Consider the following 22,865-nt stretch of genomic DNA (forward strand, 5'->3'; position numbering starts at 1 on the left):
CCCCTGCAGGCGGTGGGGGGAACACATCACACACACACACACACACACACACACACACACACACACACACACACACACACACACACACACACACACACACACACACACACACAGAGTTTGTTTGCTTGCTCAGCGTCAGTTCTCCTTTATTGGAAACATAAAAAGCCGACGAGTCGTCGGGTCCTTTCAAAATAAAATGACCTTCAGTCAACAAGACGAGTGAAGGCAGAGGATGAGTCACCATCTTCATCGTCACCATCATCATCATCATCATCATCAGTCGCTGGCTGGCAGATCAATAAAGTCAAGAGGCGCTGGTGTCCGAGTCACATTCTGGTAGGAGGGACTTCCTGTCAGCGTCTGCTGGACAGGAAGTGGTTTTGAGTGTTTGGGGTGGGGGGGGTGGGTTGTAGTTCACCTGAACTCTGATGGTGATGAACTTCCTCCATGGCAGCTGAACACAGTTAGCACTGAACTTGCTAACTAATTAGCGCAGGTGGCCCCCCCCCCCCAGGACTTGGTTCTAGCTAAAGTGCTCCAATCACAGCTGCTGGAGGCAGGTGGCGCCACGCTAGAGTGTGTGTGTGTGTGTGTGTGTGTGTGTGTGTGTGTGTGTGTTGGCGCTGTAGTGTCGTCTCAGGGTTCTTCACAGTGGTCCCCCCCCCACCCCCCCTCAGTGTTTGAGGGAGAAGTCTCCGGTGTTGAGTCGGGGGCGGGGCAAAGCTCCAAACATCTCGGTGCCGTCGGTGGCGCCGGGCGCTAGCAGGGCCTTCATGCTGGCGGCGATGTGCTCCAGGTCGGCACAGCCCACCTGCAGGGGGCGCCACACAGACAGTCACACACTCACTCACTGACCTGGGCAGTCACATGACGCTCAGCAGTCAAACTGATTGGCTGTCATCTGGACGCACCTAGCGGCAGCGTGCTAACCGTGTCTAGCCACTGTCGACCAATCCATCGATTAGCTTTTCCATGAGTCCATTAGTCACATGACCTTCAGCAGCGGAACCTCACTGGCTTCAACCTTCACTCCTGTGTTACACCGCGGCTAGGCTCAGTTTCCTAGCCGCGGGGTGCTAACTGGGCCTAGCTGCAGTGTGCTAACAGGGCCTAGCCGCGGCGTACTAAGCATGCTCACCCGTTCTCCGCTGCCGCTGTGCCCCGGCGCCGCCCGCCCACCCCTGCAGCCCCAGACGGGAACGGAGACAGGCAGCGAGCGTGCCAGGGCGAGGGGCGTGGCCTTCCTGGAGGCCATGCCCATCGCCAGGCCACGGGACGGGGGCGGAGCTTCCTCGCTCAGAGAACCTGAGGACAGACAGACAGACAGACGGTGGGGTGGGGGGGGTTGGTGGTGGGCGTGGCTGATGTGGGTGGGCGTGGCGCTGCGGTGGGCGTGGCCTACCGTCAGTGCTCTCCTCCTCCTCCTCCTCGCCATCTGATTGGAAGAAGGGTTCGCAGTCCCGGGACAGCGAGTCCTCGTCCATGGAGAAGACACCTGGACACCCCCCCCCCCACACCTGTCAGTCAGCTGACCACACACACACACACACACAACAGGAAGTGTCCGAGGGCACACCCCCCCACCAGGAGGAGACTGTGATAACCACGCCCCCAACTCTTTTGATTGGTCCCTGCAACGTCTCTTCTTCCTGCTTTCCACCTTCAGTACCTTCAGTGACCACTAGGGGGTATACTAGGGGGGTACTGAAGGTACATCAGTTAGAGTGGTGGCTAACACCTGCTGACACCAGCAACCCACTGGGGGTTTGCCAACTTTGTGGTCGTGCCGAGGTGTCAACACTGCAAGGAGGCGGAGACTGCGGAGGTTTGGCGATGGACACACACACACACACACACACACACACACACACACACACACACACACACACACTCGAGGCAGAAATGAGAGACAGTGCAGGGACCAATCAAATGACTTGAGGTGATTTGGGGGCGTGGTTATCTCTGTTTCCTCCTAGGGAAAGATTTCCCCTCCCCCCTCCTCACCTGCACTCTCCACCCCCAGGCGCCTCCTCCCCTCCTCCTCCTCCTCCTCCTCCTCCTCTTCCTCCTCCTCCTCGTCCTCCTCCTCCAGGTCTCCTCCTCCTGGCTGTCTGTCTCGCTCCACCTCTAGCGCCCCCTGCTCCCTCTCGCTGCCACCGCCACTGCTGTAGATGGAGGGGTAGCTCTGCGAGTACAGCCGGCTGTTGGGGCTGACTCCGCCCACCCCGTCAACCGCCGAGCCCTGAGAGGGAAAACAAACGCACTTTTAGAGAAGAACATTTGACCTTTACGATGACAGTCAACTCCTTATTTCCACGCATCTGTGGGTTCAATTCCCAGGTTCTGCTGGGTTCTCCTCGTCTTCTGCAGTGTGTGTGTGAGTGTGTGTGTCGATGTGTCCCTAATAAAGTGGCCACTTGTTGCCACCAGGGCTGAAGGAGAAGATGAAGACCCTGGCTGGGTCTCAATCCAGGCTCTGCATCCTTGGAAGGAAGCGTCCTCCGTCTGAAGGAAGCGTCCTCCCAAGGACCCGGCCCAGAAGGACCGACCCAAACTCCACCTCCCCGGTAACCACACGGGCCGGTCCGGCCTTCACCGCCGTTCCCTCCTGCTGGCCAACCCCGGAAGTGAGGTTTTCATAGCATCAAGCTAACCATTGGTTCGCCAATGTGAAATTTCAATACTTCAATTTATACGTGGTGTCTTTGCCAGTAGATGGCGCTAATTTCAGCTGACTTCCCAGGATGCTTTGCGTGCTGCTGCAAAGCATCCTGGGATACAGCAGGAGGTGAAGGATAGTTAGCGGTGTAGCCTTGGTGCTAACAGTAGGACGCATTTGGAGCCTCCTTCTGACTATTGGGAATTGGGAGGAGCCTTCACGCAGTGCTGTGACGCACCTGGCCTTCAAATGCAGCCTTATAATGCGGCCTTCCGAGGACGCAGAGCCTGAACTGAGACACAGCCATGGTTGCTGAATGGTCTGCACTTGATGGTGTGAACACCTACCCCTCTGAGTCCTGGCTGGGCGCTGAGCTCCAGCTTGGCTCCGCCCCTCTGCCTCTGGGCCATCAGCACGGTGGTGGAGTGCAGCACGCCGATGTCGTCCACGTAGCGCCGCGCCGCCTCGGCCAGGACGCTGGGCCCCCACACGGCGTAGCAGAAGTCTCCCTGCTCCGGCGGCGGGGGGCGGGACTTCCTGCCGGCCGTCAGGATGGCCAGCTCGCAGCCCGACTGCTGGCAGTAGAGCTCGGCGGCCGCCAGCAGCGCCAGCCAGCTGCCGCGGTGGTTGTCGGGGATGTCGGGCTGCTCCGAGCGGCCCACCGAGGCCATGGCCGGCGGCCTGCACACCTGACCGGGAGGGGCTGTCGGCTGCTCCGAGCCCGTCTCGCTGGTCAACACCTGGTTTCTGCAGGCTGAGGAGGGCACGTGACGTCACGGCTGCAGAGCCGATGGGTGACAGCCAGAGGAGCTGTAGAACTCGGGGAGAGGAGCTGTGAGAGCCGAGGAGAAGCGCTGTCAGCCCGGGGAGAGAAGCGCTGTCAGCCCGGGGAGAGAAGCGCTGTCAGCCCGGGGAGAGGCGCTGCGGAGCTGCCGGAGATTCCTGGAGCCACAAACAGGAGAAAGCAAACGCGTTAGCATTAGCTTTAGCATCTAGCGGAGACGTGTTTGTTGCAGCGATGCTAGCCTAGCTAGCCTAGCCTAATAGCACGCACGCTCGGACCCTGGCCGTCATACGCTAAGCTAACCGCTGTGCTAACGCTGTCCAGCCGCTCGCTGCTGTCACCGCAGGTGTTGTTGTTGTTGTGGTGGTGGTGGTGGTGGTTGTGGTTGTTGTTGGCGGCGGTGCAGCTGTTGTGTGTCCGCTGACGTGCTGGACGGACCTCCACCTCCACCTCCACCTCCCTGACGGAGCTGCCGCGGGTGTACGCTGCTTGGCGGCCGGGCTTCCTCACCTGCTGCTGGGGCCCCTGCTGCTGCCGCCTCGGTCCTCTCGGCTCCGAGTCTTTCTTCAAGTCCGTTCTTCGCCTCCTCGGTTCTCCCCTCGGTTCTTCTCCTCCTCGCTGCCTGGGCTCGGACCACCAGCAGCACCAGCAAGCCGCAGCAAGAGCTGCACTTCCGGTCGGGGCTCGAAAAAATAAAAGACCACTTTAGTTTCTCGAGTCGTTCACTGGTCCCCGCTCTGCGTTTTCCACTTCTTTATTATTATTTTTCTTATTATTATTCTTATTCTTATTATTATTCTTATGAGTTCGTGTCTCCTGCTGAGGTCGACGCTGTTACTTCACACTCACTCGAATCTCTTGTTTTTTTAAACTGAAAACGCTCTTCTCATCCACTTCCGGTTCTGTCGCGTTCAACGAGCACGACGACGGCGTGACGTCAGCTGTTTTGAACTCCCAGATTCGGACGCACGTTGCACACGTGACCACAGGGCAATGTGGGCGGTGCTCGAACGCGCCTCCTTTTTTTTCTTTTTTTTTTGATTCGTGCACGTGTCCGCTCGAGGACCATCCCACCCCACCCACTTGTGCGCATGCGTGAAGGTGAAAAAACCCGAGCAGACCTCCACACAGCGTGAGAGGAGCGTCAGTGTGTGGAGAAGTGCAGGCAGAGGAACTCTGAGCGACGCATGCATTCTTCAGGTTGTTGGAGCGACTGGGCCCAGAACCCTGGGAGAAGTTCTGCTGCTTCCCTGAGGCTTCAGTTGATGTGTGACTGACAGGTGACCACGGCTCGGCCAGGGCTTTCAACCAGCAGCAAGTTTATTGCAAAAAATACAAAAGGTAACAAGGAACGTTGTCCCAGCCAACAGACTGGCAGTTTGGGTCGGCGCCGTTCAGAACCACACTTGGATGATGTCATCGTCCTCCATGTCCAGCTGGGCCGGAGTTTGCTGGGGGTTCAGCTGGACGCCGTCAAACATGAAGGTGGGGGCTCGGCGGGACCCCCGGGAGCCCTGGGAGACCCGGGTCAGGTACTGGGCAAAGACCGGGCCCAGGGGGGCGTCCTGAACACACACACACACACACACACACACACACACAGATGAAGAGGAGGAGGAGGAGGAGGAGGAGGAGCAGCAGTGAGTCAGGCAGTGAGGGTTGACTCACCCTGTTGACAGTGAAGTGGTGGGAGGAGTCTCGGCCGTTACTCTGCAGTTTCACAGTGATGCTGCCCTCAGCCCCGCCCACAGCTCCGCCCTCTGCTGCCATGACAACACACTCTGGAACACAAGGAGCCACAATATCCGCAGTCAGTGAAGGCAGCACGGGTGAGTGGAGGCGGCAGCAGGCAGTCACATGACTCACCGATGATGTCAGCGATGCAGAGGCCGAGCTCTCGGACGGTGGCGTCCGTGGGAAGCTCCGCCTCCTCTCTCATCATCAGCAGGCGGGGGCGGGGCACGTCCAAGATGCTGGACATCTGCGTCACCACGTCTGCCAGCGGCGTCGACTGTCAACGCAGCAATCAGACACAGGTGTGAGCTGAAGGGGGCGGGGCTAGCAGGGGGCGGGGCTAGCGGCAGACGCTGCGGCGTGGCTCACGCACCGACAGCACGGAGATCTTGTGGACGTCGGTCCGACAGCGGACCTTCAGGGGAAACTCCCGGCTGTAGGGGGACGAGGCCTCGGCGGCCCCGGGGGGGGTCACTATGGTGACATCATCATCATCATCTTCTTCATCATGACGGCTGGAGGCGATGACATCATCGTCGCCGCCACCGCAGTGCCGTCTCGTCCTCCTGGGCTGCAGCTCCGGAGAGAGGAGGGAGCTGACGGCCCGCAGCTTCCTGTCCACCTCACTGACACACACACACACACACAGCATCAGTCGTGTGTGTGTGTGTGTGTGTGTGTGTGTGTGTGTGTGTGAGAGTCAGTGTGTGTACCTGATCTTGCGGCGCACACATTGTGACTGCTGCTGGACGGGACTGACTGGAGGAGGTGGAGAAGGACAGCAGGTCCTGAAAGAACCACAGGTTCCACAGTCAGACAGCGCCCTCTGCTGGACAGTCAGGGTACTACACCACACACACACACACACACACACACACACACACACACACACACACACACACACACACACACACAGCGCCCTCTGCTGGACAGTCAGGGGACTACACAGTCACTCACGGTTCAGACTCCTTGTCCGACTTCTCCTCCTCCTCCTCAGAATCGCTGTGGGAGGTGAATGTCAGTGGTGGTCCAGGAGAGAACAAGGAGTGGTCTGCTGCAGGGTCGTCTGCTCTCACACACACACACACACACACACACACAGTCAGCAGACAGCAGAGGCAGCAGGCTCGGGGGACGCAGGGGGTCTGACTGGACCTGTGGTCTCCTTGGAGAAGGTGCTGGGCTTCAGCTGCAGACTGCTGCTCACCTGGACACACACACACACACACACACACACACTCAGTGTCACAGTGTGGCGGTATGGAGGTGCAGGGCTGGTCAGGTGACCAGGTGGGGTAGCAGGTGCGGCTCCAGTGCCTACCTGGTTGGAGTAAATGGGCACCGGGACGACGGCCGACAGGTTGAGGATCCTGCGGCGCTTCGGCGGCGGCCTGGAGGGGTCAGAGTTCACCTGGAGAACACGGCAGAAATCAACGACACTTCCGGTCCGAGCAGAGTTAGCGGCTAGCCGGCTAGCTGTAGCTTAGCTCCTGAGCAGCGGTGAGTTTCAACTCGCTTCCCTGCACTCCGGCTCAGTGTCGCTGCTTCTTACACACACACACACGCACGCACACACACACGCACAGTCGCGTCCGCTCCCCGCAACAGGAAAAACCCTGCTGGCCAGCCACAGTCATGACAGCAGCAGCAGCAGCTTGGACTCAACAGTCCCAGTTTGAACATCCCGCTGCTGCCAAAGTGTTGTTGTCCGGTTCCGAGGCTCACTGGGCCTCTGGGCGGCGCTCCTGCACCTCCGACAGCCTGAGCAGCACCGCGGTGCCGCTGACACACACAACACAGCACAACACGACTCAACACAACACAACACAACCTGCCGACACACTCACCGTCTCCGCCATCGCGCTAGTTAGTGTCATCCAAGCCCCGCCCCTCCCCCACTACCCCGGATGTAAAATACCGACCCGTTCATTTCAACGGAGTTGCTCACCCAGCAAATACACAGCCAGAAACTTTCTGGCTTCCGCCAAAAAGTTTAGTTCTTCTTTTTTAAAAACTCTTTATTGATATTTTTGTACAATAAGAAACAGAACAATATAGAACAGAACCAAACAAAATATCTGAGACGAGGAAAGAAAAAAAAGGAATTTAAATCTATAAAAAAAAATAAAAAAAATTAAAAAAATAAATAAAAATAAAATACATAGACACATATCAAACCCCTGGTGGTCAGGGCCCACAACTGCATCCAGAACCCCAAAGGTTCAAATCATCTTCAACCAGCTCCGCCTGAAAAGCTCCATTTTCATTTGCAATGCCGCAGTCGTGAGTGGACGCTCCTCCAGGTGCTCCTCCAGGTGAGTGGACCTCCAGGTGAGTGGACCTCTAGGTGCTCCTCCAGGTGAGTGGACGCTCCTCCAGGTGAGTGGACCTCCAGGTGCTCCTCCAGGTGAGTGGACCTCCAGGTGAGTGGACGCTCCTCCAGGTCAATACAGAGTTTCCATTGCATCTTTCATTTTCTTTGTCCACATTTATTTTTCAGTTTGATTTGATTTGATTTGTTTATTTCGAACATGGAAAAGTAATTAAAAACAATAAAAGGGATAGAAAACCCAAAACATATGAAAGAAAACTTAAAGAAAAACATATATAAAAAAAATAATAATAGAGTAAGCAATCAAACATCAGTGAAATATACATCAAAATAATATTGGTCATGCTCGAAAAGGGGTAGGAAGAAGTAAAAAACTTCTTCTCAGTCTTCTGATATATCTGGGTCTTGTATCGCAGGTGCAGGTGAGACTGTGAGTGCTGACTGGACCATGCTGCAGTTCACAATGCCCACCTGACAAAGCTCTCCCAGCAGAACAACGTCACTCTTTTGGACCCTCCTGCGTGTTCCCCTCATCTGAATGCAGCTGAGAAGCTTTGGTGAGGGATGAGTTGCAGACAGTGGAGGCCCTTCATGAAGACACCTCCACCAGAACCTCCCCGACACGCTGCCATCAAGCACGCCCAGAACCTCCCGTGGAGCTGCGTCGTCAGCTTCACTTCTGTCTACAGGGCTTCCAGGAGTCCTAGGGGTTCCAGGGCTTCCAGGGGTTCTAGGGCTTCCAGGGATCCTAGGGGTTCTACGGGTTCTAGGGCTTCCAGGGCTTCCAGGGGTTCTACGGGTTCTAGGTTCTACTCCACTTCTTCTGTTTGCATTTTGAAGCTCTACTGAGAACCTTCCTTACAGTCAGCAGTGTCTTCACTCTTCAGTGCCTGAAGGTTCTGACCAGGAGTGGATCAACAGGAGCCAGGATGGCAGACACGGAGTTGTGGGGGGGGCAGGGTTCTTTATTACACAGAGTACAAAAACAAAGCAGAACAAACAGAAACACTGGTGGCCGTCTCTTCCAGCTGACGGGTCATGTGACCTCCTCCTCCTCCTCCTCCTCCTCCTCCTTCACTTCTTCTTGTTCTCCTTGCACGCCACCACGTAGCGCTGGGCCACGTTGAGGGGGGGGGAGTAGCCGTCAGCGTAGGAGGTGTCCTCAAACAGCACCGAGTAGTCGTCCTGAGGCTGCACACACACACACACACACACACAGACACACAGACACACACACACACACACACACACACACACACACACACACACACACACACACACACACACACACACACACACACACACCAAGGGACAGAAGATGTAAATTAGCAGCTTTGTCAGAGGCCATCAACTGGCTGTGTGTGTGTGTGTGTGTGTGTGTGTGTTGGGGTTGTTGTGAGCCCCCCCTCTCTCACCCGGTGTGGGGGGGTGTGTATGAGTGCTCGGTAGAAGCAGGTGGTCTGGGGATAGAGGGCCAGGACCAGCTGGTCCTTGCTGAACAGGGCCTCGGGGTCGGTCTCTGGGTTGGCCTTCCACTGGGGCAGGGGGATGATCCTGCGCCTGCTCAGGGTGTGCCTCCTGCACACACACACACACACACACACACACACACACACACACACACACACACACACACACACACACACACACACACACACACACACACACACACACACACAGTGCCTTTTTGATTGGTCGGCTTCTGCTTTTGAATTATAAATAATAATCTGGAAAGAATCTCAAAGTAGCAGAGGAGGAGGGGGGGGAGAGGGAGGAGAGGAGGAGGAGGGAGGAGAAGAAGGAAGAGGGAGAAGAAGAGGGAGGAGGAGAAGAGGAAGAGGAAGAAGAGCAGTACTCACTCTTTTCCCTCCTCGTCGATGTCGTCCACCTCGTACCTGTGGTGGTGGAGGTGACAGGTGATTGACAGGTGTTCTAGGCTCCTCCCCTCCCTCCCTCCCTCCCTGCTGATTGGCCGATGGTGGGCGTGACACTCACTTGTTGGTGGAGTGGCTGTAGCTGACCACCTCCGCCAGGATCCACTGCTCGTCTCCGTCCACGGCCTTCACCCTGGCCGCCACCTTGTCGCCCTGCTTGGCCACGTAGTCGCCAGTGGCCGGCGTGGCGCCGCACAGAGGGGGGGGGCTGGGGGGGCGGGGCCAGTCATGTGATCCACCAGTGAGTGGCATTGATTGAAAGAGACAAACAAACTAATGAACACTCGTCCGAGGAGGTTGTACCTGTGAAAGAGTGAACAGGTGTGTGTGTGTGCGTGTGTGCGTGTGTGTGTGTGTGTGTGTGTGTGTGTGTGTGTGTACCTCTCCCCAGGCTTGCCTATCCACAGTGGCAGAGTCATGGCCGACTGCTGCAGCAGGGTCATCAGGACGCCGCGTCTCATGGTCTTCCTGGGGGGGTCGGTGTCACTGTACACACCCGCCATCTTAGCAGCTGCAACACAACACAACACAACACAACACAACACATCATCCTCAGCATCCTGCTCCTCCTCCCAGCAGCAGCAGCAGCAGGCCAGCAGGGGGCGCAGTCCTCACCGATCCTCCGCTCCTCCAGCAGTGATTTGATCTCGGCGATCTTATCCAGGGCGTGGCGCAGGATCCTGGTGGGGACGACCAATCACAGCGTCACACAGCCTGCAGACACACCCCCGCCCACCGGGGGGCGCCACTCCTTCACCCCCTCCCCTCACTCACCCGCACTCGGCCTCGGCGTCGGCCTTGGCCGTGGTGTACAGCCCTCGCAGCTTGGTGCGGTAGTAGGGGGACGCTGTGGACAACACACACACACACACACACACACTCAGCAGCAGCAGCAGCGTGTCCCTGGTGTGACAGTGTGTGTGTGTGTGTGTGTGTGTGTGTGTGTGTGTGTGTGTGTGTGTGTGGCATCAACTGACTCTTGTTCTCTGTCTGCATCCTCTCGTGTGTCTTCTGAATGTTGAGCAGGTTGTGTTCACTGCGGGACCTCTCCTCCTGCACACACACACACACACACACACACACACACACACACACACACACACACACACACTGTTCACTTCACCTGCCTCACTGCGACTCAGTGACTCATGAGTCAGCGCCCACCACCGACCTGAGTCTGTTTGATGAGCTGGTGCAGTTCGGTCAGCAGCTCGGCGATCTTTGTGTCAGCGGACATGACGTCACCGATCCCCGTCCTGCCGGAGAGCGAGAACACAAATCAGGCGTGATGGGCCCTGGGGTCCTCTAGGGGGAGCTGTGTTCCACTAATCACTGTTGTGTAGTTTCCCCCCCTTGCTTTAACTTTTAACGTTGCCCTCTTCGACACTCGTCTGCAGTACTGCCGGTACCAATCGGTACTTTAAAGGCCCCTTGGGGTTCTTTAGTTTGTGTTTTTGCTAAGTTGGTTGAGTAAAGTCTGTTTGTGTTGATCTGTGCTCCATGTTCCTCTTCTTCGTCACACAGCGCCAAGACAACGATGCTTGGCTGAAAGTGAACACGAGACGTCAGCATAATATTAATATAAAGGTCCCGGGTCCCGGGTCCCTGTGGCGCTCTGGGTCGAGTTCACTGAGTGAATGGGTCCTGAAGCGGAGCTAGCTCAGTTAGCACGAATAACAGCACGCTCACGGCTTCCGTTCAGCCAGGATGCTCACATTCACTCAGGTTAGCCTAGCTGCTAACGGCTAGGCTAACCTCCTGCTCCCGCTGCTCAACACGTTAGCCAACTGAATAAAAGTCACAAGGCGGGGACGTCACGATGCCAACAACACGGCCGCTGATGCGGTTGTCGACCTGCGACCTACCGTGCCGGAGACCCGCGGTGCTTCTCGCTGCTTGTAGCCCACCTGCTAACAGCTGCTGACAACAACAACAACACGGCGCCGCTGCTTCTTCTTCGGTGGCGCTATGCGGGCCGAGTGAGTGAGTGAGTTTCGCACTACCGCCCTCAGCAGGACAGAAGACGGAACAGCACCGCCTTTACCTCGTTCTCTAAAGTCGATGCTGGCCTGCTTCAAGAGCGGCTAGCCAGCGACCAGCTTCCGGCTTCTATCCGATGGAACGGCGATGGTTTTCCTGTTGGACCTGATCATCATCAGTCTCAGGTCGAGGCTCACTCGGTGTGCTCTTCCAGCCGAGGCCCTAGAATAGAATAGAGGGACTTTATTTATTCAACAGTGGGCACATTTGCATCATTACAGCAGCAGAAAAAAGATGGGAAATGAAATTACTTAAACAGAAATAAGGCAATAAAAAGAATTAAATATTTGTTGGGTATAACATGGTGACACTGTGGTTAGTGCTACCGCCTCACAGCAACAAGGTTGTGAGTTCAATTCCAGGCCTCTCCATGTGTCTGCTGCTTCTCCAGGTTCTCCATGTGTCTGCTGGTTCTCCAGGTTCTCCATGTATCTGCTGCTTCTCCAGCTTCTCCATGTGTCTGCTGGTTCTCCAGGTTCTCCATGTATCTGCTGCTTCTCCAGTTTCTCCAGCTTCCTCCCACACTCCAAAAACATGCATGTGGAAACTCTAAATTGTCCATAGGTGAGTGTGAGTGTGAGTGTGAGTGTGAATTGTTGTGTGTCTCTGTGTGGCCCTCATAAAGGGGCCACTGGTCCAGGCTGTCACCCTGCCTTCACCCAGTGGCAGCTGGGAGAGGCTGCAGCAGAGGAAGCAGGTGTTGAAAACAGCTGCATTTACAGATATCTATCTATATCTATCTATCTATCTATATCTATCTATCTATCTATCTATCTATATCTATGTCAGTCTCCACCAATGAGAGGCCTCTGTGGTATTGTGATGGCCTCAGCACTCCTGTCACTGCAGTGATATCTCCAGCTGCAGTGACCTTTGCTCCTCTCCAGGTTCACTGTGTTCCAACCTTCAGATCAACGGGCTGTCAATCATTGCCGAGTGCTGAGTGGAGGCCAGCAGTCTGCACACTCTGACCCAGTGTCACTGTGACCCCCACAGGGGGCGACAGAGAGACCTACTGCACCAGCAGGAGAGGGAGGAGCAGCTCCTCACTGTGCTGTAACCTCCTCCTCCTCCTCCAGCTCTTCCTTCCCCTCCTCCCTGTACTCCTCCTCCTCCCTGTACTCCTCCTCCTTGAGTTTTTCCTGCTTTCTTTACCCCATATTTTGCTCCTCCTCCTCTCTTCGTTCCTCCTCCTCTTCATCTTTGTACTCCTCCTCCCTCCCTCCTCCTGAGGTCCTCCTCCTCCCTGTGCTCACAGTTTCTCCCCTCCTCCTGTCCTGGTTCTGATCAGGAGCTCCTCCCTTCAGCACCTCCTCCCGGGTCTCTCTCTCCTACACATCCTGTTGTTTGTGTGTGTTTTGATGAGACCATGTGACCCTGGCCTGGGAGTCCTGTGGTGAGCAGGAGGAGCAGGAGGAGCAGGAGGAGCAGGAGGAGCGGGCGAGGTGGGCGAGGCCAGCGACCCGAGGAGACTCTGAGTCAACGCTTCATGTTTTTCAAACTTCAAACTTTCCGTCCCTCACTTGTCTGGTGATGCAGTGCAAGAAGAATACACACACACACACACACACACACACACACACACTCACACACACACTTACAGCTCCCCCAGTCTGGCCCGCAGAACTTGAGTCAATAACAGTCAGTAGGTCATCAAACAGCTGCATCTCCTCCATGAGTGCAGTGTTTCCACTGTCATTTCAATAAAGAGCTCAACACCCTGGAGGTTCTGGGTGGTTCTGGATGGTTCTAAGAGCTCAACACCCCGGTGGTTCTGGGTGGTTCTGGGTGGTTCTAAGAGCTCAACCCCCTGGTGTTTCTGGATGGTTCTGGGTGGTTCTAAGAGCTCAACCCCCTGGTGGGGCTTCACAGACTCTGACTTGGTTGCAACTTTGCTTCGTTCTCCAGTGACGTTACAGCAACATGTGTTCTCCATGATGGAGTGTTCTGCTGGCACCCTGTAGAAGCCACTGTGGCCCCAGCAGTCAAACCGTTGCCCCCCCCACCGCCCCCCCTCCCCCCGCCCAGCTGGACTGGACTGGACTGGCTGTCAGTGACCTCACTGGTTTGGTCACCTGCTGGGCTGCTGATGGAAGGATTCCAGGTGTTCTAGTTGTGTTCCTTCTGTTTAATAAGGTCAGTCCAGAGTTTGTTCAGTGCAATCTCTCTCTCTCACACACACACACACACACACACACACACACACACACACACACACACACAGTGAATCAGGTCAGGGTTGTGTGAAGCTGCAGCTGCTGATAAACAGTGGAAACACGCTGCGACCACGTGACCTCCACCTCCTCCGTCATTGCAGCAACACAACAACGGGGATTTTTGGATGGAAACAAAATAAACCCTGAGGAGAAGCAGTGAGTGGAGGAGAGTGAGGGAGCCGGGCCGGTTCGGTCCGGTCCAGCGGTTCCGGTCCGGGCTGCAGTCCGGACTCTGCTGCGCACCCTGGCCGGGATGATGCAACATGTGGGCGGCAGAAGCAGAAACAGGACACCAGCCAGGTGGGGGGGTGGGGGGGGGTGGAGCCTCTTCACTATAAGAGCGCTCGGAGCTCCGCAGCAGCAGCAGCAGCAGCAGCATCACCTTCATCACCACCTTCATCATCTTCATCTTCTCCTCGCACTCGTAGCGCCGCCATGAGTCACGTAGACGTGAAGAACCTGAAGCCGAACTCCTTCGAGGAGGAGTACTACGACCAGTACGAGTACTACAACCTGACCGACAAGTACACAGGTGAGCGCACACACACACACACACACACACACACACACACACACACACACACACGGAAAACAAACTTCGAACATCGAGTCTAGAGGTCCAGAGGCTTCCTGGTGATCCATGTTGTTGTTCTGCTGTTCTCTCTCTGAGAAAGTGGAACCCGACCACATTTGAAACTCGACCAGAAGAAAGTTGTCTTGAAGAGAGAGAGAGAGAGAGAGAGAGAGAGAGACAGAGAGAGAGAGAGAGAGAGAGAGAGAGGGAGAGAGAGAGAGACAGAGACAGAGAGAGAGAGAGAGACAGAGAGAGAGGGAGACAGAGAGAGAGGGAGAGACAGAGAGAGAGACAGAGAGAGACTGAGAGAGAGAGAGACAGACAGACAGACAGACAGAGAGAGAGGGAGAGACAGAGAGAGAGAGGGAGAGAGAGAGAGAGAGAGAGAGAGAGAGAGAGAGAGAGAGAGTCTAATGCAGTGGTTCTCAACCGCTGGAGTCTCGGGACACACACACACACACACACACACACACACACACACACAACATCCCCAGCTAAACCCCGCCCCCCTCCTCCGCAGAGGGCTCGGCCCGGAAAGGCCGAACCAAGAAGGAGGCCAGCGACAACACGAACCGACCCAACCCGGGCGGCCACGAGCGCAAGATCACCGAGAAGCTGCAGAACAGCGAGCGGAAGGAGAAGGAGTGACGGACAGGTGAGACTTCCCGTGCTCTCTCTCTCTGCGGTCGCTGCTCCGTGGCCCCGCCCCCTCAGTGAACGTGGCGGTCACGTGACTGATTGCTTTGTTTAAAGTGGTGCGGCGCTGTGTTGTGTTGTGTTGTGTTGTGTTTATTTTTACTGCGCGATCGCGGTTTGGCCGAGCTCAGGTCCGTTAGCGTGACCGCAGCCCCCAGCAGGGGGCGCTGTGCTGCTGCTGGCTCAGCTGGTGTGTTGCTGGTCCTGAATGACCGTACAAGCACGAAGCAATGGTCAAAGATAGCAACCGGTAGGGTTTATAGACACAACCTTCAACCAGGATGTAGCAGCGCTGCTCCGGAGCCGCGTGCCGCTGCTATTATATCAGTGTGTTCATGATTTATCACCTTTTCTGCCAACTGTCACTTCATCCATCGAGTTAATGACGTCATCAGTCTTTGACGACGTCACTTCTATGTGGCTGCTGTGGCTCCCTGTGTACTGCAGGGCGACTCGGACGGCTCAACCCGGAACCCCGACCTCGGTCTCCATGGCGACAGACTGACGCGCTCCTGAGCGAGCGTCCCGGCTGAGCAGCGCACATGCACGCGCTCCACGACGACGTTCAGCTCTGAGCGCGCTCCCAGGGCCCGGGCCCGTGGCCCACACCTTGGTCCCGGTTCTGACCGCAACACTGCACCAGGTGGTGGAGCTCTGGTGACGCGGATGGATTTGTTTGTTTTTTTAAAGATGTTTTTGTAATCATTAAAAAGTAGATTCTAAAAGGACTCGTGTGTGTTTTTTGTCTGACTTAAACTCTTTACTGAGGCACAGATCATCAAGGCAGGTGGTCATGTGACTCCTGGTGAGACACCTGAGTGGTCCAAGCTCCATGTTGGACCTGACTGAAGCTTTTTTTATTGAACATTTTGAAATTCAAACTCTCACAGAGGCTCATAGTAATAATAGTAATAATAATAATAATGATAATAATAATGATAATTATAATAATGATAATTATAATAATAATTAACCTTTAACCTGTTCATGGAGGAACACATGAAGCTTCGCCCTCCATTCAGGATATTTCTACCCGACAACAGGATGATGATGTTAATAATGCATCAAACGTGCAAGCACAAACCATCCATACCATAAGAAAATCTTTCACTTTTACAGAAATGCACACCTAAACATGGTGTACTTCTAGTTAGAGCAGCTGTGCTGTGGAATCTTCAGTAGGATTTTCCCGATGGACTGCAGGTCACAGCAGGAAAAACCTTCCCGGCTGCCCAGGAGTCCTCCTGGCTTTCAAAAGCTTCTCCTGATGACACACTGGGCAGTACCGACGATGAGTCATCGCATATCACAAGCTCCTTCGCCTCAGTCTGAGGGGGCGGAGTCAGTTTCTTACAACTGACCAGGGGCGGAGCTAGGATTCTAGGAGCGCAGGGGCTTAGCCCTGGGGGTGCAGATGTCTGTGGTCGAGGCTGCTTTCCTGCTCATGCTGCCACTCTGGTGAATTCCAGTACTGAACATCATACTCAGAGATCCGAGCCCAAGTAGCCACGCCCACTGTCCGCCACTGCAACTGACTGAAGCCTCTCACAGCCCAAGAGGAGTTCTGGGCTGGAGGCGCCCTCTGGTGGCCAGAGTCAAGGACGGCATCCACCGGCTGACTGGAGAAGAGATGATGATGATGAAGATGATGATGAAGATGATGATGCTGGTGGTCCTCAGACAGGAGGTTCAGCAGCTCTCCTCCTCCTCCTCCTCCACGGTGATGACCATCATTTGGATGCTGTGGCGGCCTGGCAGCGTGGACCCGCCCACTTCAGGTCCGTCGGCACCAAACGACTCCAGATTGATGTGGACACACCGCAGCCTCCAGCGCCGGAGCAGCACCTCCATCGACCAATCGCAGCTGAGAGACGAGGAGGAGGAGGAGCTGTTAGGGAGCGCAGTGTGGTGACAGCTGGTTGCCGTGGTTACCGCTAAGGTCTTCAGCTGGACCTTCTGTCCTGGTAGGTGGTCCAGAACTGGGCCCGGGGGTTCCTCCTCAGCAGGAAGGCGACGGTCAGCAGGAGGTCCTCGAAGTCTGCAAGAAACAAGAACCCAGACGCTGCTCACTGGCTCCTCCCCCTGGCTGCATGCCAGCGTTGCAGTCCAGACCGCAGCAACCAACCACCGATCGAGACCGGCGAGGATCGAGTCGGCCCAGTCCCAGTCCGAGACCAGACCCAGTTCTGGAGAGCGAGACCGCCCTCCAGTACTACACCGCTACCACCAGCAGGAGGCGTGGCCCTGGAGAACCCACCTGGCGGCTCGTAGAAGACGTCTGATCCCAGGATCACGTCGACCCGCGGCGCCAGCAGCGCCACCAGCTCCGGCGACACCTCCCCCCAGGTCAGGCCCACCACCGCCACCTGCTGGAGGCCGTTGGCACGGCAGCTACGCCTGCAGCTCTCCAGGCAGGGCGGGGCGTCCGTCAGCGTGACGCGGGCTCCGCAGGCGGCGGCCAGCACGCCGGGCAGACTGACACCGGCGCCGAGCTGTGGAGAGGGAGGGGGAGGGGGAGGAGTCAGCCGGAGACCACGCCCACCCGGACAGTTAGTAATTGACTGCGCCGCTCACTTCCAGCACCGCCCGGCCCCTCAGCTGCTCCCTCCTGGTCCACACGAACTGGGCCAGAACCACCGCACAGGGCCACACATACATCCCATACTGCTGCTCCAGTACCTGGACACACACACACACACACACACACACACACACACACACACACACACACACACACACACACACACACACACAGAGTGAGTTTTAGCTTGGCAGCTAAGCTTAGCTAGCTGGCTCCATATTAAAGGTTCTCAGTTCTATCTGGAGGAGGCTCAGTTCTATCAGTATCACAACTGGACTCATTCTGCTGCTCACTGAGTGTTGGACAGTTTACACTGCTGCACGTGACTGCGGACTTTCAGAGGTTGCACTCGGAATTCCGCTGTTCTAAAAGTACAACGACAATAACGGCTTTCCATTCCAAGTTCAACCTCAAGCCACGCCTACCGAGCCCGGCTGCTTGTAAGCGGAAGTGTGGCTGACCTCCGGGATGGAGACGCACGCGGACTCCGGCGGGCTCCTCCGCGGGTCCTCGTAGCGGAACACTTTGCAGGCTGTGACGGGACCAGAACCACCGGCCGCCATCCTCCGTCGACAGTCCGACTACTACTACTACTACTACTACTACTACTTCTTCTTCTTCTTCTTCTTCTTCTTCTTCTGCTCCTGTTGTGTTAAGGCGGGTGGCAGCCAACTTGTTAGGTGCATTAGCGCCCTTTACTGGCAGGAGTGTGGTACACAATAACTGCCTCCCTTTCCCTCGATGTAATAAGATGAATAAGAATAATAATAATAATTAGTTGTTTTTAAAAAAAAAATAATTTCTTATATATTTTTATATTATATATTAATATTTTTTACACATTTATATACACTTTATTTATTTATTTATTTTTTATCACTCGTGAGTTCTTTAAGAACTGAATTAGTGCTTTATATATCAATATCTTCTTTTTCAATATTATTCAATATTACGTTCAGATTAAAAACCTGCACCCCACTTTCACTTATTTACTTTTTCAGCCGTCTCCAGTTTTGCGACCGGAACTTCCGCTCCGTCACTGTCTTGGTCCGCTGGCTTCCTCAGCAGACACTGGACTCCTCGGCTGTCAATCGCAGTGACATCACCGGTTTGCCGCCCTCTACGTGACAGCCAATCAGCGCTCGGCTCGTTGAGTGGCGGCCAATCAGGCTTGAGTCGTTGTATTCGGGGCGGGATATTTGACGTCAATCATTGTTTCTCCCTGACAGACAACCAGCCTGCTAGCCCGCTAGCCCGCTAGCTCTGATGCTAACCGCTGACGGGACGGTGGCGTCCGGTCGGGTCAGCGCACTTCCGCCACACCTGCTGCTGCTGCTGCCGCTCCAGCCACACGGCGAGTGAGCCGCGGCCTCGCTGCCAGCCACCGGAAACCAGGTGAGACTGTCGGGACCGCGCAGAACGCCGCCGGCTGTCAGTCAGCGGCCGCCTGCGTGTTTGTGTTAGCGTCGTCTCCGGTGTAGCCGAGCAGCGCTAACACGCTGTCCCGCCGACAGGAGGAGCGATGAACCACAAGAGCAAGAAGCGCATCAAAGAGGCCAAGCGCAGCGCGAGGCCCGAGCTGAAGGAGTCCGCGGACTGGACCAAGCACGGCTACCATGACACCTTCGACCTGTCGCACTGCACCGTCAAGGTACCTGCTGCTGGCGGCGCTAACACGGCTAACAGAGCTAATGCAGCTAGCTGACCGGCAGGTGTGCACTTTGTCACGTAGGCGCCGAGCCGCCCTTTATGAGCCAGCTCCCCCTCCGTAGGCCAGTTAGTTAGCTGGTTAGCTTAGCTCCAGTGCTAGCTCCTGATCTCTGTGCTAACACACAGGAAGCAAAGTGAAACATTTAGCATCAGTTTGCCTCCGTATTTCAGGGAGGTTTAGGGAACAGAAATCTGTCAAACAAAAGGCACAGGTGTGTGGGGGGGTGGGGGGGTGGGGTTGAGCAGGTATGTTGCCACTCCGGTCTCACACGCAACATGTCTTCACTGACTTCACACTCCCAACTGTCAACATCCAACACACACACACACACACACACAACATGGCACAAACAGAAGTCACACTGGGAGCTCAGTAATTGGAGTGAAAATAAACAAAGTAGCAAGAGCCTCTGCTCCTCCTCCTCCTCCTCCACTGTCTCGACCTCCTCCTCCTCCACCACCTAGACCTCCTCCTCCTCCTCCTCCTCCACTACCTCCTCTCCTCCTCCTCCGAGCCACCACTTTCTCTCCTCCTCCTCCACCGTCTCGACCTCCTCCTCCTCCACCTTCTCTCCTCCTCCTCCTCCACCTTCTCTCCTCCTCCTCCACCACCTTCTCTCCTCCTCCTCCACCACTTTCTCTCCTCCTCCTCCTCCTCCACCACCGACTAGACCTCCTCCACCACCACTTTTTCTCCTCCTCCTCCTCCACCACTTTCTCTCCTCCTCCTCCTCCTCCACCACTTTTTCTCCTCCTCCTCCTCCACCACCGTCTAGACCTCCTCCTCCACCACCACTACCTCCTCCACCTTCTCTCCTCATCCTCCTCCTCCACTTCCTCCTCTTCCTCTCCTCGTCTCCTCACTGCTGCTCTGCTCCTCCCTCCTCTCAGGACAACGTGGAGCGCGTGGACGCCGGCGTGATGAGCGCTGAGGAGTTCATCCAGCGCTTTGAGCGTCCGTACCGCCCCGCGGTGCTGCTGGGCTGCCAGGACAGCTGGCCGGCCCGGGACAAGTGGACCCTGGAGCGCCTCAAGAGGAAGTACCGCAACCAGAAGTTCAAGTGCGGCGAGGACAACGACGGCTACTCGGTCAAGATGAAGATGAAGTACTACGTGGAGTACCTGGAGAGCACCCGGGACGACAGCCCGCTCTACATCTTCGACAGCAGCTACGGCGAGCACGCCAAGCGCCGCAAGCTGCTGGACGACTACCAGGTGCCCGCCTTCTTCAGGGACGACCTCTTCCAGTTCGCTGGCGAGAAGCGCCGCCCGCCCTACAGGTCAGTTCTACTGCTGCGAGTCCGATGGCGAGAGAGCCGGGTGAGCTGACCGCTGACCCTTGACCCTTGACCCCCGCCCAGGTGGTTCGTGATGGGCCCCTCCCGCTCCGGCACCGGCATCCACATCGACCCGCTGGGCACCAGCGCCTGGAACGCCCTGGTCCAGGGCCACAAGCGCTGGTGTCTGTTCCCCACCAACACGCCCCGAGAGCTCATCAAGGTGAGCCGGCAGGACGGAGGCAACCAGCAAGACGAGGCCGTCACCTGGTTCAGCGTCATCTACCCCCGCACCCAGCAGCCCAGCTGGCCCCCCGACTACCAGCCCCTGGAGATCCTGCAGAGACCTGGAGAGACCGTCTTTGTCCCGGGTCAGTCACCACCTCCACCACCCTGACTCACCTGGTCTCTAACTCACCTGGTCTCTAACTCAGCTGGTCTCTAACTCACCTAGTCTCTAACTCACTTAACCACTAACTCACCTAGTCTCTAACTCACCTAGTCTCTAACTCACTTAACCACTAACTCACCTAGTCTCTAACTCAGCTGGTCTCTAACTCACCTAGTCTCTAACTCAGCTGGTCTCTAACTCACCTAGTCTCTAACTCACTTAACCACTAACTCACCTGGTCTCTGACTCAGCTGGTCTCTGACTCACTTAATCACTAACTCACCTAGCCCCTGACCCCCACCCTGACGAACCGCATCCATAACAAACCAGCGGGTGCTGAGCTGCACTGTGTGTGTGTCTCCACCAGGGGGCTGGTGGCACGTGGTCCTCAACCTGGACACCACCATCGCCATCACCCAGAACTTTGCCAGCACCACCAACTTCCCCATCGTTTGGCACAAGACGGTCCGAGGGCGGCCCAAGCTGTCCAGGAAGTGGTACCGGTGAGTGGGGGGGGTTCTACTTTCTCTTAGCTTAGCATCAAAGCTAAGGGAGGCTATGGAAGCAGCTAGCAGCTGGAGACCAGAGCTTTATTTTAAAAAAGGGACTTTGTGTGCGTGTCCTTCCTTGCAGGATCCTGAAGCAGGAGCGCCCCCACCTGGCTGCCCTTGCAGACAAGGTGGACCTGCAGGAGTCGACAGGCATCGCCTCGGACAGCTCCAGCGACTCCTCGTCCTCCTCCTCCTCTTCCTCCTCCTCCGGCTCCTCCGACTCCGACGTAGGTTCTCCAGACCAACACACCGTAGGAAGATACCGCAGCTTTATTCTGAAAGAGACTTCCTGTGTGTGTGTGTGTGTGTGTGTGTGTGTGTGTGTGTGTGTGTGTGTGTGTGTGTGTGTGTGTGTGTGTGTGTGTGTGTGTGTGTGTGTGTGTGTGTGTGTGTCAGGGGGAGTCGGGCTCGGAGAAGGACGCCGTGTCGCACCGCAGGAAGAAGAGGAGGACCTGTGGGGGAGGGGCGGCGGCAGCAGCGGCCAATGGCGACGACGATGACAGCAGCCGACAGGACGACTGCATCAGCAAGGAGCGCAGCTCGTCCCGGTGACCTCTGACCTCTGGGACGCCCTCTGACGCCCACCCACCTGCTAGCAGCTAAAACGGCTGCCCGTCGTTAAAGTTTTAACTGGCCCGAAGTCCCAGTGGGAGGAGCTCTTCACCCACCAATGACAACGTCGGGCTGTGTCACGTGATCGTCGAGGGAGGGAGGGGGGGAGTTAGGGTGGAGGTGAGGGGGAGGAGCCAACCGATTCTGCCTGGCAGCAGGTCCAGCCGGGTCAGCTGACAGCCTGGACCTCTACTGAACCACAGGAGTGGGATGCTAACCAAGCTAAGCTAAGCTAAGCTAACCAGCATCCCATCATGTGACACAGATGTGAGCTCCAACTTGTTTGTCCCTTTAATGCACTTAAACTGCTGAGACACACACACACACACACACACACACACACACACAGCCTGGGACTGTAGGTAGGTGGCGCCACATGACCCAGAATGCACTGCAGCGGGTGAACCAGAGAGCTGCTGCTGCTGATAATCAACAACACACACAGGAAGTGATATGATGGATGGTGGGTTGTAGCCACGCCCCCTCCGCCTCCCCACCATGGTGACCTCCTCTACCGCTGTAGAGACTAAAGTGCCTGTTCATACCTGCCCAGGTCACCCACCAGGTGGCCTACCAGGTGGCCTACCAGGCGACCCACCAGGCGACCCACTGGGCCCAGGACTCGCTTTTACTGATCAATAAAACCTTTTCTACCAACCCTGCGTGTTGTCATCAATGAATCAGCTGATCCTCAGGTTGTTTTAATAAGAATTTGATGAGCAACGTGTTTTCCTAACGGACCGTCGGTGCAGTGACGTCACTCCCACACGCATA

At 56.1% G+C, this 22,865-nt stretch overlaps 6 protein-coding genes and 1 long non-coding RNA gene across 8 annotated transcripts in view; 3 read left to right on the plus strand and 4 right to left on the minus strand.

Annotated features, from left to right (window-relative positions):
* The window catches only part of LOC142881226 (uncharacterized), a 40,658-nt gene extending 27,235 nt beyond the window's left edge, over positions 1-13,423 (plus strand). Inside the window, exon 3 of the long non-coding RNA XR_012925530.1 lies at positions 13,145-13,423. This is a non-coding gene — a long non-coding RNA (uncharacterized LOC142881226). The remainder of the gene's footprint in view (positions 1-13,144) is intronic.
* On the minus strand, positions 117-4,147 carry akt1s1 (AKT1 substrate 1 (proline-rich)). The gene is made up of 6 exons (XM_076015361.1): positions 3,954-4,147; positions 3,007-3,601; positions 2,005-2,242; positions 1,403-1,495; positions 1,139-1,305; positions 117-811 (listed from the first exon to the last, which is right to left on the minus strand). The coding sequence occupies exons 2-6, from the start codon at positions 3,328-3,330 to the stop codon at positions 674-676; spliced, it is 960 nt and encodes a 319-aa protein (XP_075871476.1). The 5' UTR covers positions 3,331-3,601; positions 3,954-4,147; the 3' UTR covers positions 117-673.
* Positions 4,746-7,086, minus strand: nfatc2ip (nuclear factor of activated T cells 2 interacting protein). The gene is made up of 9 exons (XM_076015359.1): positions 7,025-7,086; positions 6,499-6,588; positions 6,333-6,384; positions 6,135-6,243; positions 5,891-5,965; positions 5,551-5,803; positions 5,310-5,454; positions 5,112-5,224; positions 4,746-5,008 (listed from the first exon to the last, which is right to left on the minus strand). The coding sequence occupies exons 1-9, from the start codon at positions 7,052-7,054 to the stop codon at positions 4,838-4,840; spliced, it is 1,038 nt and encodes a 345-aa protein (XP_075871474.1). The 5' UTR covers positions 7,055-7,086; the 3' UTR covers positions 4,746-4,837.
* On the minus strand, positions 8,453-11,449 carry sgf29 (SAGA complex associated factor 29). Its single transcript, XM_076015363.1, has 10 exons — positions 11,309-11,449; positions 10,615-10,699; positions 10,421-10,496; positions 10,218-10,290; positions 10,059-10,123; positions 9,825-9,954; positions 9,505-9,651; positions 9,369-9,404; positions 8,925-9,087; positions 8,453-8,700 (listed from the first exon to the last, which is right to left on the minus strand). The coding sequence occupies exons 2-10, from the start codon at positions 10,678-10,680 to the stop codon at positions 8,584-8,586; spliced, it is 873 nt and encodes a 290-aa protein (XP_075871478.1). The 5' UTR covers positions 10,681-10,699; positions 11,309-11,449; the 3' UTR covers positions 8,453-8,583.
* Positions 13,424-14,057: 634 nt separating the features above from the next.
* Positions 14,058-15,697, plus strand: nupr1b (nuclear protein 1b). Its single transcript, XM_076015372.1, has 3 exons — positions 14,058-14,231; positions 14,794-14,928; positions 15,417-15,697. Exons 1-2 carry the CDS (start codon positions 14,135-14,137, stop codon positions 14,919-14,921), a joined length of 225 nt encoding a protein of 74 aa, XP_075871487.1. The 5' UTR covers positions 14,058-14,134; the 3' UTR covers positions 14,922-14,928; positions 15,417-15,697.
* Positions 15,698-15,821: 124 nt separating this feature from the next.
* Positions 15,822-18,166, minus strand: mettl23 (methyltransferase 23, arginine). The gene is made up of 5 exons (XM_076015367.1): positions 18,012-18,166; positions 17,544-17,648; positions 17,227-17,461; positions 16,923-17,007; positions 15,822-16,833 (listed from the first exon to the last, which is right to left on the minus strand). Exons 1-5 carry the CDS (start codon positions 18,111-18,113, stop codon positions 16,659-16,661), a joined length of 702 nt encoding a protein of 233 aa, XP_075871482.1. The 5' UTR covers positions 18,114-18,166; the 3' UTR covers positions 15,822-16,658.
* A 505-nt stretch (positions 18,167-18,671) lies between these two features.
* On the plus strand, positions 18,672-22,748 carry jmjd6 (jumonji domain containing 6, arginine demethylase and lysine hydroxylase). Of its 2 annotated transcripts, XM_076015351.1 has the most exons (7): positions 18,672-18,945; positions 19,065-19,201; positions 20,152-20,540; positions 20,622-20,908; positions 21,296-21,431; positions 21,562-21,706; positions 21,876-22,748. In XM_076015351.1, the coding sequence occupies exons 2-7, from the start codon at positions 19,073-19,075 to the stop codon at positions 22,029-22,031; spliced, it is 1,242 nt and encodes a 413-aa protein (XP_075871466.1). In that variant the 5' UTR covers positions 18,672-18,945; positions 19,065-19,072; the 3' UTR covers positions 22,032-22,748. The 2 variants fall into 2 exon arrangements, with proteins under 2 accessions (XP_075871466.1, XP_075871467.1); XM_076015352.1 differs by lacking the exon at positions 18,672-18,945 and having other exon boundaries at positions 18,957-19,201.
* The last annotated feature ends 117 nt before the right edge of the window (positions 22,749-22,865 follow it).

The sequence above is a fragment of the Nelusetta ayraudi genome, unplaced genomic scaffold (genome assembly GCF_046127955.1).
Source record: "Nelusetta ayraudi isolate G7.1 ecotype Tasmania unplaced genomic scaffold, CSIRO-AGI_Nayr_v1 ptg000186l, whole genome shotgun sequence".
Lineage (NCBI taxonomy): Eukaryota > Metazoa > Chordata > Actinopteri > Tetraodontiformes > Monacanthidae > Nelusetta > Nelusetta ayraudi.